We start from the raw sequence: 22,938 nt of genomic DNA, 5'->3' as shown, positions 1-22,938 counted from the left end.
AAAAAAAACACCCAAAACAAGAACGTTTTATAAAGTCAGGTGGAAACAAACACAAAAAGAAAGATAAGAACTCTTGAAAGTTCAAGCAACCCAGATGTTGCTAAAAAGAAAAAGTTGAAAATAAGGTTACCAAAGAGTTCAGATGGAAATAAAATGTAAAAACTGAGCAAGTTTCTTTACAGCCTGGATTAAAACACAGCTATGCCTATGAGCTTTCTCTTTTTATCTGTGAGTTAGGAAGCCACTCAAATAGCTTCAAGCTGAAGGCAAACAGCAGACAGGAGCTCTTCAGCCCTCTGCAGCCTCTTAGCGTCAGCTGTTTGCCGGATGGTAATCAGATAAAAAGCAAGAAGAAATACATGAAAAAAAGAAAGAAACAATAGCATAGCATGAGTTTAGCCCTCCAACATCAGGCTGGAACCTTCTTTTAGAAAATGTAATAATTGTAACGTGTTCATCTAGGGTAAACTTTTCAGGGAGCACAGTGAGTTATGTTAATTTTATGCACTGCAGGCTCTCTTAAGCTGGCTGCTGTTGGACCTCCTTATCACACATATGAAAATTACAATAATTAACTGGTAACACCTCAGATATGTTTTAAGGCAAATGTCATCCAAAACCTATCATACTGTATTTCAAAAGCTAGACTGCCCTCAATGTTTCAAAACCCTAACAAGTTGAAAAGGCTCACTGAATAAGACTCCTGCAGCTGAAAACACTTGATGCCTCTACCAGGCTGAGGTTGTTCTTGACCCCAGTTTGTAGATCTTATTTTAGAAAGACAGACTGTATTGATTGGGAATTTCTTGTGACACAGCTTTCTTGAGGAAGCAATCTGGCAGAATTTTGCTGAAGGACAGAAATAATAAGATGGGATACTTATAAGATGTGACAGTAGAATGTTGAAGAAATTTGAAAGGGAGGGAAATAGCTAGACTTTAATATAAAAAATGACAAATAACTCTAGGGGTGGAGTTTACAGCCTCATAAAAAGGCAGCATTCTTTTGCTTTGGACTACGATCATTGTATGTGTCAGTGAACTTCTCTTTTCCTCCCCCAAACTGCTTCCAACTTTGCATCTCTCAAGAAAACTTCTTGGTCAAATGCCTAATCATAAGTAGTTATTTTATGTATGCCTTCACACAAAAAAATGGAACAAAATGACACATCTAAAGTGTACTTCACTGGAAATACTATATCAGTATAGGTTAGGTACCTAAAGAGATCTGCTGACATTTACTGCATTTTTTCTATTAATTTCAATGGAATTTGTATTAAGCTATCACACTGTATAAAACCAAACCCACCCCACCCAACAAAAAACACCCACAAACCAAACAAAAAACCACAAAACAAACAGAAACCCAAAATGTTAGCAGGGCTTCTCATATCTTCTTGCAAGTTTAGTAATATACTTTGCAGAAACACATTGACAAGTGTGGATGATGTCTGCCAAAATGCAATTGCCTGGTTTGTGTACGTGCGCATACTATAAAATTTTCACACACATATGACCTAAACTAATGCCAAATACCACAGAAGGTAAACAGCACACATGTATCTATTCCCGGTAGTTTTAATAATTGGGATTCAAATATGGTGCTGCTCTTGCTCTTACCTAATTGTGTTAAAGAGCAGTGTTACCAGGAGAAAAGCAGTGAATACTGAGTAGAGCACAATAGAAGGAGATGGAAAATAGATACAAGAAGCTAGGTCTCCAGGGGCAGTATTTTCTATTTGCTGGGCTACAGACTCACAGCTGATAATGCAAGTTGTAATTAATATAAAAGCAGGAGACAATATGGGGAAAGCTTGTACTAGCAGAGCCACAGGAGATCACTCTGCTGCTATCCACTGTTTCTCATTTACACACACAACCTTCTCTAGAAAACACAATTTTGCCAGTGCTTTTTCCCTTGAAAGTTTAAAAAAAAAAAAAAAAAAAATTGATTTAGCACCACCATAGAATTTTGCTAAATCTAGAAAGGGGCAACAGAAAGGACAAGAGTCTCCTGGTATATAAACCAAAGCTGACGCGTTACGTTTTTGTTGATGTGGTGAACCTGGTGGAAACTATGAGAGATTTTAACTGACACGGGATTTCTGGAACGGAGATGTTGTAACAGAAAAATTTGATATAGTATAACCTTCTGTTAAATTGCAATTTTTACTTTCTATGCCCAGAATTTCCACTGAGCAAAGTCTGCCTAGTTTTTTGTGAGTGTATATACTCCAGCTAGAGCTGACTCTGGTCTCACACCACTCTTTATAGTGATATTAAAGACTCAATTAACCAGAAGGAATTTGCTTCTTATTTATAACTGGAGAGTAAAATCAATCAGGCCAGCTGATACCCATGTAAGTAAGTGAAGCTGGATTTGGATCACAAGCATTAACTGAAGTTTGAAGTATACAGCTGTGACAGGATCAGGCCCTCACATTTGATCAGATGAAATGGACAAAACCATTGATCTTGCAGGAACAAATAAAACACAACTTACTTTCATAAAAGAAACTACAGTGACAATAGAGCTTATTCTTTGGGAAGATGGTTGGACTCAAATGTCTAGAGGTTTCTCTGGTAAATTAATTTTTCAAACACAAAACTGAACCAAGGTACTGACACAGATGGCATTTCTCCCCCAGCCAAATCGTGCTCACTTTGCTCTTACAAGTAACACCTGTAAACACAGTGGAATGACTGACATGACTGATACCACAAAAGTCTGTATCTAGGTATGTCCATATATCAAAAGGTGATATACTATGCTGGATATAGAAACACATACAAGCACATGTGTTTCTATGCGTGCATCTGTGTCTGTTTTGTATGCATATAGCTCAGGATGGTATCTTAGAGACTGTTGTGGAGTGCAGCAATAATAAACTTACTATGTAAAGAAACTTTTAGAAAGTTAATGAGCCATGTTACATGTGTTTTCTAAAAAAGACTACTCCTGATATTACCAAGATTATTTTCTTACAGGTGAGTATTTAATGTGATAACTTTTTTTGTATCAGAATTACACAGTTTAAACAAAACCCAAGGCATTGTGATCTGTCAGGTATTCATGTATGTATGCACATATATGCACAAGTTTTAATTCTTATCCCTCAATTTTGCATTTGAGAAAAGTGTCAGGAGGAATTTTTGACATTCCTAGAATGTGGCCACATTCTGAAAAGCTGTGTGCTTTGTATTTTCCAATTAAGACTGAAATCAGACATGTAATCCACCTGCCAGCAAGGAACTGAAACTTGAAAAATCAAGGGTTTGTTGTTTTTGCAATTGTCCTTCTATGTCATTCTGTGTGGCTCCAATTCACCTAGACTGACAAAAAAACTCAAACCAAAGCGGAATACCGGTGTCAAATAGATAGCGGAATACATTATCAGTTGAGTTTGAGAGAACTCAATTTAAAATTAAAACACTCAAATTTGAGCTGTAGATGAACTTTGACTATAGAATACCTTGGCCCACCAAAAAGAGGAATACACAACATTCTCTACAGTCTTGGAAAGTTCATGATGCTCCTTGCCCCTTCAGAAAAGCATAGGGCCTACAGTAATATCCTATGTCTTCAGACACATACTAAGAAATTTGGTAATTAAAGAAAAAAGTTTGACTTATTATTGTTGCAGTTTGCTACTTAGTTTGCCATCTGACACACTACAAACAGGACACATTTGGCGTCTGTTCCTGCATTTCTGGTGTACTCCAAACTTCCAAGTCCATCCAAGTGTGGTATACCTGGTGACTGCAGCATCAGGCCCCCACTTACTTCCTCATTATTCAGTGAAATCTTACCTAGAGGTTTAGTTATAGTGCTAGAAATATTACCCCCACTCCACCCCCCTTTTTTTTTACCTCATCTGCAGGATGTCAGGAATTTGCATAGACCATTCTTTGAGAAGAAATACTAAAGAAATTTAAAATGTCTGTATGTCCAAAAGTACAAAATAAAAGGATCTCATCATTTGAAGGCTGAAAGGTTTAATATTTAGACTAATATTTTTCTTTTACAGCTAAGGCATCAGATTTCTAATCTGTCAACAGTCTTTTTTTACAAAAAAAAAAGAGATGTATGCATATTTCTATTCATTTTTAATTATATTTTATAAATTATGATCTGTATATTGTTACCTCTGAACTGCAAATATGTAGAACATATAAACAAATATAAAAAAGAGTGAGGCCCTGTTCCCAGAAAAGGCAGTAGAAGGAGAGCCATAAACTTCTATGGGAGAATTACTAGGCTTCAAATTAAGTTTGAGCTAAAGGAAGAATTGTATGGCACCAGGTGAAGCCAGGTACAAAAGAAATGTAATTAGATTACAAAATGTTAACATATGCTAGAAAAAAATTTTAAATCTCCAGATTTTACAAGCATTATGTTTTCCAGATTTGAATAGCTCAAAAGGAAGCAAACAAAAAAAAGATATGTTTGCAATCTCAACAGATATCTTAGGTTGAACAGAGAATGCAGGATAGGGCTCAGAATATCTATACTGAACAATAATAAATTGTCTGTGCTGGGAAATTCAGCTTGAACTACAGCTGGAAAGGTTTCTTTCCTCTTTTCTTTTTTTTTTTTTCCCTAACTGATCTGGTTCAGCCAGGCCATAGCTGTAATTACCTTCTTCCCATCTACAGCTAATACCTCAGAGCAATAAAAAAATATGAGGGTGTTAAAAATTCAAACGCTAATTATGGGCTGTTATATTTACTAAACACAGCAGAGTAAGAACAAAAGTTTCGGCTTCTTGTGGCCAGTGCTGCACTATTTGATCTACCAAGTCCCTGGACCCTTTACACTTACTGTATTACATAACAGTTAATAGCACACTAAAATAAAATTCGATAAACAAATTTATTACCAAACACGTATAGCGCAACCACTTACAGCTGTCTCCTTTTTCCAACACAGGTATGGCTGTGAAGAGTTCATTCCTTTGTTGATTTGGTTTTGGTTTCCAATTAAGTTATATACATAGTAAAGCAGTAGGTTTTGTAAAGGGAAGTATGCCCTGAGTACTCCATTTAAAGTCTTATGGCAAATATTGGCTAATCCTACAATTCTTGCTCTTACTTTCCCTTATGCCTGTTCTCAGCTCTAGAAAAAGAATAAAACTGAGAGCTGCCTTAGTTCCTAGTTCAGCATTCCCACTGTCACCACTCCCACCCCTCACATCCACATTAAACACACAGAGTATAGCTTTATACCACTTAGTAAGAATAGAGGTGTATAGATTTTTGGGGTGTCAAACACCTGTCACAAACTGTCACCTCCACAAGAGAAGCCTTGGCACACAACAAATTAACCTACACTTCTTTTTGGCTATCATTATTCATAGCCAATCAGTTGAAATGCTCCTAGTATTTCATGTGCAAATAAAATCTTGAGGGGAAGACCCCAGGATCAGAATAGTGAGCCAATACATAAAACAGAGGAAACAACATGCTATCTCTGTCCTTCTGAAGTGGCTCATCATCACCCCTGCACCAACTTTCACCAAATGAGATCTAGCCTGAGGCTGTATATTAAATATGCATATCAAAGCAAATGAAAAAATAAACCTGGAGAGTCAGATTGGATAAATTTGCATGCTTGAACTACTGCATTTTCAGGTAGATGTTCACAAATGATAGCTCATTTTTTGATAGTCTTGTGTGTTTATATTAGCAATTTTTTAAAGCTTTTTCTTCCTTATGAATAAAAGCAGATTTCTTCCTGATGGAACCTTGTACAGTACAAATATAAATGTGTACACACATGGTAGTTTGACTAACCTATAGAGGAGTCCTAAAAGTTTTCTTGGGAAAATAAGCTTATATATATATATACATATATATATACACATATACATATATATACATATATATATATATATAAACCCAATAAGGAGACACATTTCCCAAAACGCATGAATAAAATGTAACTATGTGATACAACTCTTCATTTCCCAGTTGGTGTTCTGGTTGCACAAATTATTCCTTCCTTTCAAAACAAATAGCAGGGGGCTAAAGTAAAAACGTTATAGCTCAAATCTCCAGGAAATAAAAGGCTTTAAATTATAATACCCAATGAAGTGGTAAACCCTAACGGGTACAAGATAAATGGGTTGTCATATTTATTTGAGCTTGGGCTTTGGGCCACAAAAGCAAGAGGAGATTCTTCTTAAGGAAGATAATAGTTATCAAATCATCAAAACACTAACCCCCTCCACCTCTGTCCTATCATTGTGTGCGAATTTAAATATTATAATGGAGCACTGCAAATTGGCTTGAGCATTCACCATCTGCCAGAACCCTAAACGGGCTAGTTTATCTAATCTCTTCAATATAAACATAAGCATGCTCCATTTCTACACTTACACTTGAAACACACTCTTGTAAAGAAACTGCACTGGAGAAACATGTACTTTTTTTTTCTGTTGCTCTGAATAATACACAATGACCCCTTATCTTTCAGGTTGCCACTCATTTCAATTTCTTTTCTAGTACTCTCACAGAATACTTATGCATAAAAATGTAGGGTTGTAAAATGCCATAAAACAAATATTTCTGGAAGTGTCATGCCTCATGGAGTTTATTATCTACATGTGAGATAGCTAATAAGCAGAGAAACTTTAAGAAACTTCTGCATACTTTTTTTTTTTTCCCCTCATAATAGTAAATTTAAAATGTAAAACATCACAAAAACCTTGTCCTGCCATGTTTACTGAGTACAAATGAGAAAATGAAAGCTAAGGCCTGGGTCCAAAAGTATTTCCTGGACTCTGTAACTATGCTGTGCCAGGAGCAGGGCATATAGAAGAATTTATTATTATCTCCCAGTTCAGCCTCAGTCCAGGACTAATGTAATTATCAGATACACACACAAACAACATGTTTCCAAAGGAAACAAAAGCTCCTGGAAAGCTCATTCTCTCCTTGGGCTCACAGCTACTCCTAACACACTGGGAAATGAAGGCAGGCATCTGTGCAGAAAGCATGGTTAACTTCATACTGGGTGTTAAATTAATATTTCAACCACTAAAATATTAGACTGTATCATTTAGATTATGAGTTCAATTGAATCTAAAACTGTGTAAACCCCTTTTCCCCCCAGGGATGCATTCCTATAAATAGAGTTCACACCCACTCTTTTTAACCAAAGCTATTCCTTCCCTTTTCTGTGGTACCAGCTGTAACCTTTCCTTTCACATCCCGAAGACTCTCTGCATCTACATCTCTTGAAGGATCACAAGAGCCGCTCCGAAACCCCGAAAAACAAAGGCACTTTCTATACCACTCACACCAGTGTTCAGTCTACACACATAACACTAATTCACCAACTCCTAAAGTGTTAAAATCAACCGCTAACCTATGGTTACTCAATCATCATTCTCTCCAGCTTTCTGTAATACATTGTTAATAATTGCTTCATCAAGGTTACTGTCTTTTATTATGAAGATGCTTCAGGCGTTTGGCAATAAGTCCATATTCTGACAATAAGTTGCTATAAAGCACAAGCATTGGAAACTCTAATGTGCTAACCCCCTTTTTTAATGCAATGTAGTATTGCCAATAATTCTCATCACTTGTCATCCCCACAAGAGGGGAGGGGGGGAGCAACCGGCAAACTTTCTCCCTAACTTTCTTTTCTCTTTTTCCTTACATTGCTGCACTGCTTACAGAGTTGGCAAAGAGGAGAAAGCATCGACCTCCACACCAAACCGCAGTTTGCTACCTCCCGAAGCCAGATCAGGAAACTTTACAAACCATTGCAAACTCGCTGCTCTGCAGATGGAAACAGAAGGAACCCTTTGCACTTCTATAACCTTACAGAGAGGGAAGGAAGTGTAAAGATGGGATCCCAGCTTGCAAGAGGTTAAAGCAGTAATAACAATACTACTAACAGACAACAGCAGCAAAACAATGGAATGGGGAGAGGTCCTCTGAGCAGGTTAAAGTCTTTAAAAGTGCCATAAGGAAATCAGAAGGACTTACATGGTCGGCTAAATTTGTGGAAGATCCTGAGAGTTCTTCGTGGTCTGATTTGGAGCTGCCATCCCTTTCATCAATAACGAGGTCTATTGGCATTTTTCCTTTCAAACAACTAATGTACCGATGGCAGAAGTTATCGCACAATTCATGAACCTGAAAACAGTAACAAGAATAGTATCAGTAGTGGCAAAATATTAGATTGCAACATTTTTCTTTTCTTTTTTTTTTTTTTTTTTTTTTGTTAGCAAGAACAACTTTCTGATCTACTCTACAAGTAACTCTAAGGGGCACAATAGTTGAAGGCAAGGAAACAATAGAGAAATTGTTGCAGCATATATTATTCTCTAGAGACTTGCCGCGGCAACAAGTTAAAGAGAAAGAGATAGTGGGCTCAGCCTGGTGTGCAGAGGAAAATCCGACTTGATGATAACATCAGAGCGCTGGGAGCTGGACACAGGCGGTATCTCTGGAGCTTACACAGCCCAGACAGGTACAACTAGTCACTCGGGATGGGATCTCTAAACCGGGGGTAAAAAAAGGTCTGAGTGACCGGGAGCCCGAGAGCGAAGCGACTCGCTGAGGCTGTGGGAAGGAGGGAAGAGGAGAGGAAGAGCCGTTCTCGTTCCCTGGCACAGCCCCCTCCCCGCGCCGCTCAGGGGCCCCCTGCCTCTACCAAACACTTAGCGCCTGCTTGGGGTTCCTATGCCGGCCGGAGCTGGGGAAAGGCAGCAGTGCTTTCACCTCTCTTTTTGTTAAACACGTTGTTTCCGAGTAGGTAAAAGAGATTCTACTGAGGGAAGGGGTAGGACGGGTGGAAAGGGTTTAATAATATTATATATTAAAATCGCACTGAAAAAAAAAAAAAAAAGCCAGGCTGTGCATGACTGTCGGGTGTCACATGCTCTGATGGCACAGGTCACACCGCGTTTCCCGTCTCCCCTGGCCATGTTTACAAGTCAGCCCAAACAGTCACGGGTGGGCTGGGGGGGGCAAAGAGAGGGATGACAGGGAGAGAACGGCTTGCCCCCAGCCCACCTCCATGGCTCTTACCTTTTCTAATTCCAAGAGGTGAAACCTTAGTACTTGTATTGCTTGGATCATCTGCAAGAAAGTTTTGAGCAAGGGGTTAGTTGGGAGACAGGAGCACGGGGTCTGTGAGGAGCTACAAGCTCGAGGGGGACAGGGGGTGTCAGGGCGCACAGGCATCACCCAGGAGTTTAGCGCATTGGTCGCGCTTGAGCAGTTTTGATCAACTTTAACGTATGCACTTGATTTTTAACATATTTTTTCCAGGAGCGGTGATTAGTGCTTTATTACAGCGATCCTGGAGAAAACCTCTTCCCCTTTTCCTCGCTCCCTCTCACCGCCCGGCCCTCACCCCTGAGGGGCCGCCAAGAAGTCAAACACACTCTCCCACCCCCCCTCCCCGGCCCGCAGGAAAAAGGGAGGGAGAAGGATGAATAGTTTGGCATCTTCTTTACAAGCGGATTTAGACACTTTGAATATTGAAATCGTTTACATTAGCAAAAGAATTGTGTTAGAAAGCTCCAGCTCTGTCTTCTTAAGCAGTTATTTCCTTCAGTTTAGCTTCCCGTGGCTTTCAAACACAGCTTTGCAATGCACTGGGGCTCGGGAGCTCGCCCCGGCTCACTTTAAAAGTGCAGCTCTTTGAAGACTCTCGACGGCAGCCTTCCACCACCACCCCCCCCCCCGCCCCCCATCCCCCCCTCGGCTACACAGCCTGGGTGCCCGGACGGCGGAGGGCGCTTCCAGGCAGCGGGCGGGAGGGGAGCGGGGCAGGGCAACGCAGGGCAGGGCAGGGCAGGGCAGGGCAGGGAGGCGAGCAGGCCTTACCAAATTGTCCAACTCTGGATTTGAAGAAAAAAGTGGTTTTTCGGCGCGGACCTGCAAGTATAAGGAAAAGCGGAGTGAATTGCAGCTTCTCTCCTCAGCCCTCTCACCGAATCACTCGAAGGGGGAGAAAAACCCCTGTGATCAAACCAGCCGGGACAGATCAGACCAAACCTCGGCTGGATTCCCCGGAGTCACCCGTGTGTGAGCAGGGCCAGCTCCGCTTCTGCCTGCCCTTGCCACAGGAGCCCCTTCTTCTTGATCTCCTGCCTTTCCCCCGCTCCCTCTGCCTCCAAAACAGTTCCATTTCCCCTTCTTTAACGCGGGAGAGCAAGGACCGGGACTCTCAGCCCGGCATTGTGGAGGGGCTCCCGGCGAAGGAGCGTCCGGGCCGGCATCTCCCTCTGCCCCCACCCCGGCGGCCGGAGATAGGGCACAGGGGTCTGGGGAGGGATGAAAGCAGGGGGGCTGCACCGTGCAAGTGGCCGGCCGTGCGGGTCGAGGGCCTGAGAAGGTGCGAGGGTGCTGGGAAGGGCCGGGCGGGGGGAGCGGTGCCGGACCTGCTTGGCGAAGACGGCGATGTCCTCGTTGAAGGAGTCGGAGGAGCAGACGTCCCCGCCGGCCACGCCGGGCTCCCGGGGCGTGCAGGTCGCCAGCTCGCACTTCTCAAAGACCAGAGCTAAGAGGGGGAACAACGGGTGCCTACCGGGCAGTGGCACACAAAGAGAGGGAAGGGGGTGGGGGAGAGGGGGGAAGAAGAGCTCTAATCAACAAGTATTTTTTTTTTTCTGTTTGCTTTTAAAATGCACGGACATACAGACACGACGGACACACGGACGCAGCTACTCTGCAGCCTCTCTGTATCGCTTCGGGCCGGGCAGGGCAGGGGAGAACAACAGTTCGAAATAAAAATGCTATGTTTGCTGGCGGTGGAGGTTTGCGTTTGGTTTTATTTTCTTTTCCCCTTTTGAAACTGCAGTGCCCGAGCTACATCCCCCGTGCGGTCCCCACGGCTGAGGACAAAAGTGACCTCCCCTCCTAACGCACCAGGCACCAAACCCGCTCCCGCAGGCAACAGCTCAACTGGGAATCTTCCACTTTTTGCCACAGCTTAAAATAACACGAAACCTGGAAGATCCCATCCCTCCCCTCCAGCTATGACCTAAAATGAGAAGCACGGCTAGTCAAACTGCAAACTACTTAATACGTAATTTTATTTTTCAAGGGGCCTGCTAACAAAAATGTGGTGAAGTTTCCTGGCTTAGGAAGCACACCCAAGTAAAATACCAGCTGTCCAGATAAGTGAGCTGGGGAGGGGGCGGAGGGAGGGAGCACTTCGCGAAATATTTTCCCATAGTTGGTGTAGTCAGAAAAAAAAAAAGTATCTGCCTGCTAAGTAGTAAGCATGCATTTTGTCTCTTTTCCCCTTTGGTGCCTGATCAAGGCCCCACGCTCCGTCATAGATGTTACTATCTCTCCCTTTAAGCTCATTTAGTTTTTTTTTCTAAAAGGCACTGAAGGGAGTCGGTGTCATTGCCTCCAAGCAATGCCTGGCACAGGCTTGAGTTCTGCCGGGTACGTGCTTCTTTTTCCTCGCGTTCTTTCTTTCTTAAATAGAAAGCTCAGCTCATTGCCCCCAATGTGTTTATTTCTCCTGTCTCAGGGAAATGCTGCTTGCAAGAAGCGAACCCCTTTTATTCTTACTACCTTCTGCGATGTGAATAGCTCTTTATTTACAGTGTTGGAAGAGTGTTATTATGGCACGGAGGAGAACATCAGAACAACACTTCTCCAACTAAAACCCAGAGCAATGAGAGCCGCCTCTCCTATCTGAACTCTTAACTGGGGCCTTTCCGAGAAAGACAAAAAACACAAGGGGGAAAAGAAAGCAAGAGAGGAAAAAAAAAAAAGGGGGGGGGGAGAAAAAAGTGGGGAAAAAAAAAAGAAAGACAAAGCAAGACAACGACACCTCCCCTCAGTCCAGCCTCCCTCCCCGAGAGGTCTGCTTTTCCAGGACCTATTCGCGCGGGTGCTGGCACCCCAGCTAAAAGCCAGGCTGGGATCGCACTCCTCCTGAAATTGCCGGCAGTGGCAGTGCCACCGCCACCGCGCGGGTCTCCCTGCGGAGCGGACTGCTGGGGGCTACCCGCAGGACCGTCCCTCCCCCCCGCCCCGCTCCGGGGCTCGGTTGCCCGCCGCGGCCCCGCGGGAGCCCCCACCGCCCGCCCTGCTTCTGCCCCGCCGCTCCGCGGCCACCGGCGCTGCAGAGCCGGGCAGTGGCGCCGGGCGGCCCGGAGGCACCTACCCGTAGATCGCATCCTTGTCCCGCTTCAGGGCGTCGTTGACAGCAGAGCCCATGCTGGCCGGCATGACATTGGGGTGCGGGGCGTGCGCGCCGTAGTGCTGCCCGGCATGCAGCGGCGGGCCATGGTTGAGGTGGTGCACCGGGGGTATCGGCCGGGGGGCGTGGGGGTCCCCGTACATGGAAGCCGGCACCCCTACTCCGTCCATCCCGCCGTAGTGGGGCAGCTCATCGTACTGTCAAAAAACGGGCAGGAAGAGAAGAAAGAAAGAGAAAGAAGGGAAAAGAGAGGGAGAAGGAGAGAGAGAGAGAGGAATAAAAAAACAAACAAACAACAATAACAAAAGTCAGAGGAGAGTAAAGCACCCGGACAGACACAAACAGAGCAAAACAAAACGAGAACAGCCACAACAGAGAGAGAAATGTGCAAAATGAAATCAACTGGGACCGGGAGCAGAGGTTGGAGAGGCTGAGGGAGGAGTGGGGCTGCGGGGAGAGGTGAAGGGGGAATGTGTGTGTGTGTGAGCACCCGCCCGGGCGTGCGGGGGGAGCCGCTCCTCTTCGCCATGGGCAGGGGAGCCCTCGCAAGGAAACGGGGATGGAAAGGAAGGAAACGCAGGGGAAAAACTAGAGTTACTCTGCGTTAGAAAGGAAGAACAACAACAACAACAAAAAAGTAGAAATGAATAAACAAGCAGAATCAAAAACAACTATATAAATAAATCAACACTGGGAAGGAGAGAGGAAAGGTAGGGTGCATGGGGAAGGGGGAGATGAAGGGGGAAATAATCTGAAAGTTACCAGAAACATTATTTAGTAGCAATTCCCCTTGTCCTTGTCAAAGCCAGAGACAGAGAGAAAAAAAAAAAAAAAAAAAAGAAGAAAGCAGCTATATGTGTATACATATATATACGTTCGTATATACACACACACACATATGTATTTCTCAGCCGTTCCTAGGCAGCGGAGGTAGCGGCGGCGGCAGCAGCACCAGCAGCAAGCTTTCCCCTGTGAAACCCGTGCTACTGAGCAGGCAGGGAGCAGGGAAATCGCGCTGCTGGGGGAAAAGCTAAGAGAGAAAAAAAGCGTGGAACAATTGCAGAGAGAGACACACACAGAGAGACACTCACGCACGCACACAAAAAGCTAGTGAATATTTTTTGCTGCTATTTTTTAATAGTGGCCGCCATCAGCAGCAGCAACAGAGGAGAGCAAATCGGACAGGCCCCTCTTAAGAGAGGATTTATATATAGGTAAGTGTTGGAGATTTAAACCTACCCTTTGCGCCATCAGTCTGCGCTCCAATAAACTCCTGGATGTGTCGTATATTTAATATCCCAGTCCAGCAAAGAAAGTGATTTAGAGTGAAGAAGATTCCTTTTTTTTTTTTTTTTTTTTTTTTTTTCCCGCAACCCACTTACAGACTTCTCCTGTCCTCCAATATGGGTAAATAATAATAATAACAACAATAACAACAAGAATAGATAAAACAGTCAAGAACCACGATGAGTTTCTGTGTTTTCTTCTTTTTTCTCTCCCTTTCTCTCTTTCCTTTTTCTCTCTTTTTCCTTTTTTCTTTCTCTACGCGAAAAAAAAAATAATAAAAAATTGTCAAGCCCCCAAACTGAAGGTTACGATCGGCCCGTCAGCAACCCACATGTAACCAAACTGTCGTGTCTCATGGCTTTTTGCCACTCCAGCTGTCAATCAAAGCCAGGGAATGTCAAGGTAGTGAATGAATGATGGTTGATGATGAAGAAGAGAGGAGGAATCTTTTTAACCCCGGTTTCTTCTTCCAGTAACTCCGCGCTCGGGTTTTGCCTTTTAGAATCGCTATAGGCTTGGTTGGTTGGTTTGGTTTTTTGTTTTTTTTCTTTCTTTTTTTTTTTTTTTTTTTTTTTGAAGTACTGTGAAGGGGGGTGGGCAAAGATGCGAAGAAAAATGGAATAGTTTGCAAAGCGCGGACTTCCCCCTCTATCCTTTTTTTTTTTTTTTTCCTCCTTTCCTCCTCCTCCTCCCGGCAGGTATTTTGTCTCCCTCTCTCCCTCGCGCTCTGATGAGTGAGTGTCAGTAAGTGTTGGCAGGTTGGCTGCTGGCTGCCTTATAGAAGAGGCTCAGTTTTGCAGCGCTGATCGGCGGGAGAATGAAGTGACGGAACCCGGAAGTAGTGGTGGCCATAGCCAGTCCTGCAGCGCGGCGGCGGCGGCGGCGGGGAGCGGCGGCGGGGAGCGGCGGCGGCGGCGGCGGTGGCGGGGAGCGGCGGGCGCGGGGCGGCGGGCGCGGGGCGGCGGGGGCGCCCCAGCCAGCTGAGCGCCGGGGATGCGCAGCGCGCCGGCGGGGCGGCCGCGGCGCCGCGCGGGGGGAGCCGCGCAGCAGCCCCTGCCCCGAGAGAAGCAACGCGTGTAGGAAGGAGCGAGCGAGCGTGCGAGCAAGAGAGAGGGAGGGAAGGAGCGGGGAGGGAGGGAGGGAGCGGGGAGGGAGGGAGCGAGGGAGGGAGGGGAGGAAGGACAGGGAGAGTGCGTGTGTGCGAGAGGGGGGGAGAGGCAGGGGAAAACTGCAGAGAGCGAGAAGAAAAGTGCGATAGAAGGCCAGCCCCGGGTTGGTTTGCGCTAGATTATTTTAGTAACCAAATACTTTCCGATTGCCCGCGATGTTTAGCGGTCTGATTTGCGCGCTGAATTATCGGTGTAAATCGCCGGCTGTCGCCGTTGCCGCGGAGGGAACGCGAGGCCGGGGGCACGGGGGGCTACGGGGCGCGGGGGGGGGCGTCCCCGGGAGGCAAGCCCGCCCCGGCAGGGTGCCCGCAGCTCCGGCAGCGCCCGCGCTGCCAGAGGGGGTCCTGCCCGCTCACCATTCATTGTGCTTCTCTAAAAATTAATTTTCCAGGGCATGGAGAGAACGGCTCATTCAAACCGTGTTTGGCGCCGCTCTTCCTTAAGTGATCGCTGCGATCAAGCACGCTGTGGATGTAGGGGGAGAGAAGGGGGGGGGGGGGGGGGAAGGGGAAATCCCTTTTAGTTTTGAGATTAGGTTGCCAGGCTTTGAAAAGGGCTTAAAAACAAAGTCATGCTCAGCCTTTTGTGGGAGAGATCCAGATGTTATGTAGATTTTTTTGTTTGCATGTTCATTTTGAGCGGACCAGGCTGTGAGCGCTGCGTTTACGTGTGCATGTAGCTGGACTTTGCCGTAGATCGACGTTGCGCTTGTGGAATGTCTGCTGAAGTATTAGCTCGGTAATGCCTTCTAATGGTAGTGCTAATTACGGTGGGGTTATTTAGCAAATTAAGTGAGCTGATGCACCCCTCACCCTTGAGCACCAAATGAACTTTTCCAAGCACACACTTACACAGAGAGACACGTTAATTTTGGTGTGTTTCTCTCCCCCAATCGTTTTGCCGGAGCTACCCCAGCCTTACCTCAGAGCAGTCAATTACTAAAGCTGGCCAGGATCATCAATCATGGGGGATGCTTGAAGTTTAGGGGAGGAGCGATGGTCAAACTATCGATTGCTGCAGTTTTGTCCTCCCCAGCCCCCCACCCTCGTTCACGGTCCCCTGCACATAAAATCTAAACCAGACTATCCCGTTAATAGTGGGATTTATCAATGATTATGTACCCGGTTATGAATGTGGCCTTATACATAGCTGGCTTTTAAAATACACGGAAGAAAAATATTATTTATTCGGTTAGGTTTTGGTTTATTTTGCTTTGATTTTCGTGGTGATGACGATGATTATAAGATTTTTTTTTTTTTCCTGAAACTTTAAGAAAATTACTCAAGGGGTAGTTACAGATATTTGGCCTGATTTTAATAGGCGTAGGGAATGAGCTCCAGAGGTCAATAAACCCCTCCAAAATGATGAATGATTGAGTACCTGTGATGATGATAGTGATTACCGGAGCAATTAAACAGTTTGATTAAATGAGCCATCATAACAATGATGTCTGCGGGAAATCAGCCCTCACGTATAAAGAAAGATAGTGTGAAGCGCTGACAAACGCCAGTGGGCATTCCTGCGTGTTCTGATAGCGCCGAGCCCTGCAGAGCAGAGCAGGGCTGTATTTACAAATATGGGGGCAATACCAAGAAAAGTCCTACTTTTAGCCAGAATTGCACCCTGCTTAAAACCAGCCAGGAGCTGGGGAGCAGACCCGGGTTTGTTTTTTTTTTTTCCTTTTTTTTTTTTTTTTAATATCTTTTTTTTCCAGAGGATCTCCTCCAAGATTAAAGCTAGTCCTAAGAGCAACCGAATTGCTGTGACTGACTTTCATGGGACTGTAAAGAGAGGTGAGTAAAAAAGCCCTTAGTATGTAGATCTCTTTCAAGCAGTGGTTAAGTCGATTCATTTTGCAGAGAAAAAGCCAGTCTTCTTGTGCAGTATTTTATACTCTGTCGTATAAATCGGTAACGTAATTCAAGATATTCATGGTAATGAATGCTTGGCTAATCCTTTGGGTGCACGGAGACCTACAGAGCAGTAGGCTATGCAAATCCATTCCTACTTTTACAGCTGTAGTTTTCTAACAGATTTTTTTTAAGAGATCTAGTCATCCATCGGTGAATGCTATTTGTTTTTTTTTTTTTCCTTCTCCCCACCCCGCCCCAAAGATGCCGGGTTTCTAAACTTGTGTGGAATCACTTGGTTGTTATACAGCCCATACAGCCAGCTTAGAGGACATAGCTTAAATATTTGTAGCTTCCAAACTTGTTTTTTTTAACCGAGGCAGTGCAAACCTGGAGCCTTGCCTCTTGAGATATGCAAGTGTGTCTCTTTTCAAATAGTTTTAGTATCACCAAAGAATAGGTCTTTACTTCTTTACTTGTAACGTGGCCGTGCAAAAGTAATCTGGCTCCACTGAAGGCTCCATGTATTTGTTCAGACCTCAAGCTGTGGGAGAAGTTCATCAGTTTTCCTTTCAAAAAGAAGTTTTTAGATTACTTGACTCCCATAGGAAAAAAAAAAAAAAAAAGCTTTCTTGCTTAGGATATAATCTTAGACCTGATTTTTGTTTATTTCATGATTCTCGTCAAAGTCTCTGTGGATCTCGGTTCTCTTGACTGAGAAATTGTTAGAAAGCAATCTAAAATCAAAGCTGCAAAAGAAGCAGCCAAAGATTTTTGCAGTGTTCAATGCTGCTCCTTTCACTTGTTTCTTTTTTTTTTTGTTTTGTTTTGTTTTTTTTTATATTTCTTTCTTTTTCCTCCTAAAACTAATTAACCCCCTGCGCTGGCTAGCCCTGCTGTGCATGTGTGTAATCTGGGACAGAGACCAACTTTAAAAAATTATTTTAACTTGTAGAAAAGTGTAATTTCATACGGTAAATAAAGGGCTTTCATGTTCCTCCTGTGTCCCCTTTTTTTTTTTTTTTTTTTTTCCCTCGTGAAAAGAGTTGGAGCTTTTTTCTTCTTCACTATCCCAGTGGATTAAAGCACACAGAGAACATGGTTTATAAAGAGCTACAGTTTAGCCATTAAAAAGGAATCTCAATTTAGCGCCCTTAAGTGAAAGTGCTCAGCTATTAACAAAGATGCTTGTTGGGAACTCGGAGGAAAATGGGATACGTGCGTGCAGGGGGTGCGGGCTACCACAGTCTTAGGTCATTTTTTATTTACTTTTTTTCCCTTTTCCTCCAGCCGGGTGATAAACTTCTTTTAAAACAGTAAATCGAGAAAATTAAATCGGCTATTTTCCATTCCTCGTGCATCAATTTCACAGTGAAGGCTGTTTCCAGGAAGAGTGCTATAGACGAGTCGGTGGGGTCTCTTGTGTGTGTGCTTGGGCTTTTTTTTTGCCTTTCCCCTCCCGCCCCCCGTTTTGTTGTTTTTTTTTAAGATCAGCTAAAGTCCAAAGAGAAATGAGGTGTCCGGTATGGAAGTGCATCTCAGTCAACAGCCAGCTCCTTTTGCCGAGGCTGGAAATGGTTTTAACAGGCGGTAAAATTTCATCTTGTGGTGTCAAATTGGGGTCAGTTTGGGGTTAGCGCTCTCAGTGTCCGAGCAGGAGCTGTCCAGCTGTGTGGGGATTCATTAAGGGCAAAAGATCCGTTTCAAGAAAAACAATACAAAGACAATCAGAGGGCTAAAGATCCTCTTCAAATCGCATTTTACAAGTGCACCAGAACAAATATGGATGCTGAAACCTATTCCCTTCAAACTCCTAAATCGGCTTCTTAGCCCTTGGAGGGAGGGAGAGAGAAAATCCTCTAAAACTTAAGAAGAGTCTGTTTTCAATCAGCCTTTCCGAAGTGTGGCATCTTAGTCCTTTGCTGGCTTTGAGACGTGACTCCCTCTCTCCCTCCCTCTCTTTTTCCACGTCCTTGCAAAAGCGGATGGCACAACAGGTAATATTTCAGATTTCAGGAATATATGCCGCCGGGGACCTTGGACCGCCGTTTGGTACGCGCGTCTGCACCTACTGCAAATTTAGTGCAAACAGAAAATTTCGTGTGGTTTGTTTGTTTTTTTTTTTTTTTCCGGGGGCGTGTGGGTAGAGTGGGGAGTGAGGAACAAGCCATGCTCGCAGGAAATCCTGTTGGCCCCCTTCGAAAATTTTCTGCACTCCTTGTAGTGATGCTCCGGTCTTTCGGGCGATTTAGGCTAGATTTACTTTACGGTTCCTAGCATTTGTGGAAAGCACCTATTGCTAATCTGGTTTATTAAATTCGCGTGGTTTAAATCCTCTTAGCGCCCCTACATCTGTTAGAACAATTGACGCCTTGCTACATGGACAAATAACTTGAACCTTAATCTTGTTTGTAACTTTATTCAATGTTTGTTTGTTTGTGCGCTGAGTTCAAGCATTTCGGGGGGAATGCATTGTGTTCGCAAACACAGGGGCTACGTTTGCTGGCCAAGCTCCCCGTGGACGGGCTAAGGATATCGCCGAACGGGACGACAAATTGTACATATTTGAACCGGCGTTTCATCGTGAACTATCGTTCTAGGAAACGTGTCATTTACTGAAGAAAGTAATTTGCCTTTTAAAATGTGGCTGCGGGATTACATCACCGTGACCCCGCAGTAAAATCCACGGGGATTTTCCTTCTTGTTTTGCTCGCAGGGCGAAGTGTGGGGTGTAAACAGTACCTTTGCCTTTCTGCAATTAGGATTATGCCAGGGTTCAAAGTCCTACCCCCAAATTCGTTCTTTACCCCACTTTCCTCTGCCTTTACGCTTGGTTCTTACAACTTGAGTCACTTTTTATGCGTTTTAACCAAGTTGAGTTCTCGACTTCAGGACTTCTGAGGTGCCATCTCGGGTGCCCCAGGGCAATCCCGCAGTCTCGGTTGTGCAGGTCGCTGGGTTAGGTCTGCATCCGCCTCGGTCCGCTAAACAACCGCCCCCCCCCCCCGCCCCGATAGTGTACGTCGCTTTTCATTCATCTATAATTTTTCTAAAATCTTTCAATTCAGTCCGTAAAGTCCGTGGTAGCCCATCACGGTGAACTTTTCTTGACCTCGACTGCGGTGTGACTGAGGTCTTCGGGAGCTGGATTAGGAGGAGATTCATGGATTAACTGCTAACTTCCTTTTTAACTGTCTTTCTTCCACCCCTCCCTCTTCTTTTAAAGAAAAAAAAGAACTGTCCTCAACTCCCCCACGAAGCAGGAGCGATGCGCGGTCCACCTGCCCCTGCCCCGCCGTGTCCCCTCTGGGTGCGGAGCTCAGACCGCTGCTGCCGGGTTCCCGGCGGGATGCGGCGGTGCCACCGGCAGCCCTCTAGCGCTACCTGGCGGGGCTCCAGCACCATCCCGCTGCCGCGCAAGGCCCCGGCCCCCGCGCGGCAGAGGGGGTGCGGAGCGGTGCCGATCAGTGCGGAGCACTGAGGAACGCTTTGCTTCTCAGCCTCCCGCGGGGCTCCGGGCGCTGCCCCCTCCCCGCATCCCATCGAGCGCGCGGGCTGCGGGGCCGCGGCGAGAAAGGGAACAGAGGGACCCCTTCGCCTTGGGCCGAGTTATCTCACGCTGGTGCGTGTGAAGAGCTGATATCAGACCAGAACGCGGCTTTTTTTTTATTATGTCTTAGGCTTGGAGGTTTGTGGAAGTGAAGCCCATAAACAGCCAACGCGCCTGTTTCCATAATAAACGAGGGAGAGTAAAATACCTGCCAGGGCTCCCCCCTAACGCTATGTGGCTGCTTCCACTGGGGCAGCTAAAAACCTAGTTTGCATTTGCTGGAAGAAGCCCAAAGCATTAACAAAATCCATCTTTCCAATGTGACATCCTAACAAAAAGGACAGTTAGAGCAAACTAAATCGCTTTAGTGTGGTATCAGACCATCCGCGAAGGCTCCAAACTCCTCTCAGAGCTCTGTTCTTGCACACTCAAAATATTCCCTTTTGTTCTCCAGCTGCCTATAAAACTCCAGAAGAGGAGAGCTCTCCTTTTTACGCTGGAATTCTTGGTCCGGAGAGAACAATATCCTCCTACCTCCTTTTGAAATGATACGGAGACCCTCACAACACACGGGCGAGCACTCCAAGTACGAGTCTCCCTCTTTTTTGTTTTTTTTTCCCCCGATTTTTTCCCCAAAGAGCTGCTCGGCCCATTGTTTGAAGTGGGATTTAGCACGCAGCCCAAAGGGAAGAAAAAAAAATAAAATCTAAGGAGCCCCGTTTGGTATTGCACGGAGAAAGAGCTGACAAAATATTACAGCTTGTCTCCTAGAAGGACGTGAGACGTGATGGGAGCTGGCGGTGTGTTTCCGAAAGAAAGGTTTTTTTTTATGTTTGGGTGGTGGTTTTTTTTTTTGTTCCCCCCCCCAAGATTGTGATCGCCTTTGTACGTCTTTCTTTTGATCCCACAAAGAGAATGCCATATCCATATATGTGTTTGCTCTCCGTACAAGAAATGCAAAGGATCGCACAATAGAATATGCGGCCGGTTAGTCCTCATAATGCTTAGTTTCGCTGTAATTAATTGAAAACAGTTATTAGGTCGTCATTGGCAATAGCATAAATAATTGCAGCAGATTTTTACTTAAAATTGACCGGTCACAGAGTGATAGATCGATTCGAGGTATAAAAATGATGTATCAAAACATCAATGTCGATTATTTGAAATATTGTAGTCAAATCTTTTTATTGCTTCATCGGTTAAGTGTCTGAAAGTGCTGTGTTCCAACATATATTTATGTTGTCAATACTGTCAAAACTGTCAGTTTTATTACAGTGGATTTGTAATACATTTCGGATTTGCTCATTTACATAAAATGTCCACCCCAGATACCCCTCCTTTTCTCCATCTCTGAAAATCTATGTCAGTTTAATGAAAGGATTCAGGACTCATGCCTGAAGAAAAAAAAAAAAAAAATAGAAGAAAGAAAAGAAAAGAAAAAGGGAGATATTGCTCCATTAAGTCCAACTTAAACCTCCCTTTGGAAAGCTTGGGCTAGTTCTAACCTGCCATAAGAGGGAATTCCCTCCCTCCCCCGTCCCTCCCCCCTTTATTTCCTCAGTAGGATTTAAACACTTTCATACCCTCACACCTAGATGAAACCCTTCGGGAGGATTGAGGACCCGTGCGGGGAGACAGCAGAACCCCAGCACACCTGTGAGTGCAGAACCCTCCCAGAGAGCCGCAGCACACACGTGGAGCTTCGTCCCTCTAGAAAGGAGACAAAAGCAGCAGTAAACGTGTGTGTGATCCTTTTTTAACGGGTTGAAGCCCAAAGGAAAAAGCAAATTGGACGCAGTATTGATCATTTGATGTGACCCCCCCCCGGCTCCCGTTTTATCAGGGTCTGATTATTCGCTTTAACTATAAGCGCTGATTTGTTATTAGCTGGGCTTAGGCACCTCTCTAATTTTCTCCAAGACCTCATTTGAAGGATAGAAAAACTGAGGAATAAATAAATCCATTTACACTCTAAACACTCTCCCATCGAGCAAACAGTGAAATTGGAAAAGTAACTTTACTCCCCACCCCTGTCGGGAGGATGAGGGTATTTTAAAGGCGTTGGTAAGACGGACCTGAGGTGTGTGTGTGTGGGGGGGGGGCTGTCTTCTTCCTTCCTTCCTTCTTTTTTTTTTTCCTTTCCCCAAGGGATATGTGTGTTTAAAGAGATGTTGAAGAGATTTCTGAGTTCACAGGAAAGGAGAGGTCTGTTTGGGGAATGACAGCGCGCCCGGCAGGTATTTTCATGACCGTCCCTTCCTTTAAACCCTTCGAATTTCTTTGGTTCTTTCCATGCCTAATATCTTCCCCAGACCAGGTATGATTTCTGTTGTAATTCGTGTGTGTATTTGTGAACCCTTCTGAGTTAAATTGAGAAGTAAGCTGCGCAAAAGGAGGAAATCGCCCCTGGGGTGCTTTGTTTACTTTGGTTTGTAAAATCCTGCTAGGAGATGGTTTCCTCAGTGTGTGGCAAGTGTTTCTTCAAGAAATTCATCAGCCCTTCTACAATTACTTCGAGCTCTGAGGGAAGAGAGCTGCCATCACTTTCTCACATCCCAAGGTGTTGCATGGAGGAGAGAAGAAAAGGCTGGAGCATTTAATTGGGGGGGGGGGGGGGAGGGAGAAGGTTGAGGGATAGAGGAGGCTGCAGAAAGCGGTTCCCAGCCTGTACCTGGAAAAGAAAAACCAGCAAGGGTGTATCTGGGAGATGTGTGCCACTGAGAGATGGGGAAAGTACCCCATCTCGTGCAGTAATTAGTCTGAACAATAAACATAATTGGAATAAAATCAGTTGGAAATTCCTGCGTTTTTAATTACGTTTCATTTTGTGGTAAGCCGTAAAATTATGAATGCCTCTCAATTAAACACTATCCACTTGTAAAGCATTTAACAACAATTA

At 44.7% G+C, this 22,938-nt stretch overlaps 1 protein-coding gene and 1 long non-coding RNA gene across 14 annotated transcripts in view; one reads left to right on the top strand and one right to left on the bottom strand.

The window, feature by feature from the left end:
• Positions 1-14,384, bottom strand: part of MEIS2 (Meis homeobox 2) — a 175,549-nt gene extending 161,165 nt beyond the window's left edge. For 2 of the 12 annotated variants that reach the window (XM_062619344.1, XM_062619341.1), the window contains exons 1-6: positions 13,423-14,383; positions 12,148-12,380; positions 10,403-10,544; positions 9,846-9,896; positions 9,042-9,092; positions 7,995-8,144 (exon numbers count right to left, since the gene is read on the bottom strand). In XM_062619344.1, coding sequence (XP_062475328.1) covers positions 7,995-8,144; positions 9,042-9,092; positions 9,846-9,896; positions 10,403-10,544; positions 12,148-12,380; positions 13,423-13,434 — 639 coding nt within the window. In that variant the 5' untranslated portion in view covers positions 13,435-14,383. Of the gene's footprint in view, positions 1-7,994; positions 8,145-9,041; positions 9,093-9,845; positions 9,897-10,402; positions 10,545-12,147; positions 12,381-12,945; positions 12,979-13,422 lie in introns of all 12 variants that reach the window. The other 10 variants (XM_062619350.1, XM_062619348.1, XM_062619347.1 and 7 more) reach the window with 7 other exon arrangements.
• Positions 14,385-14,638: 254 nt separating this feature from the next.
• On the top strand, positions 14,639-21,370 carry LOC134164004 (uncharacterized). 2 transcript variants are annotated; one of them, XR_009964949.1, is made up of 3 exons: positions 14,639-15,112; positions 16,354-16,432; positions 20,494-21,370. It is a non-coding gene; the product is annotated as an uncharacterized LOC134164004 (long non-coding RNA). The 2 variants fall into 2 exon arrangements; XR_009964948.1 differs by lacking the exon at positions 14,639-15,112 and having other exon boundaries at positions 15,143-16,432.
• The last annotated feature ends 1,568 nt before the right edge of the window (positions 21,371-22,938 follow it).

The sequence above is a fragment of the Pezoporus occidentalis genome, unplaced genomic scaffold, assembly GCF_034315485.1.
Source record: "Pezoporus occidentalis ecotype Australia unplaced genomic scaffold, CSIRO_AGI_Poc_V1 ctg21, whole genome shotgun sequence".
Lineage (NCBI taxonomy): Eukaryota > Metazoa > Chordata > Aves > Psittaciformes > Psittacidae > Pezoporus > Pezoporus occidentalis.
Note: the sequence above shows the minus strand (reverse complement) of the source record. Positions and strands in the feature narration are given on the sequence as shown.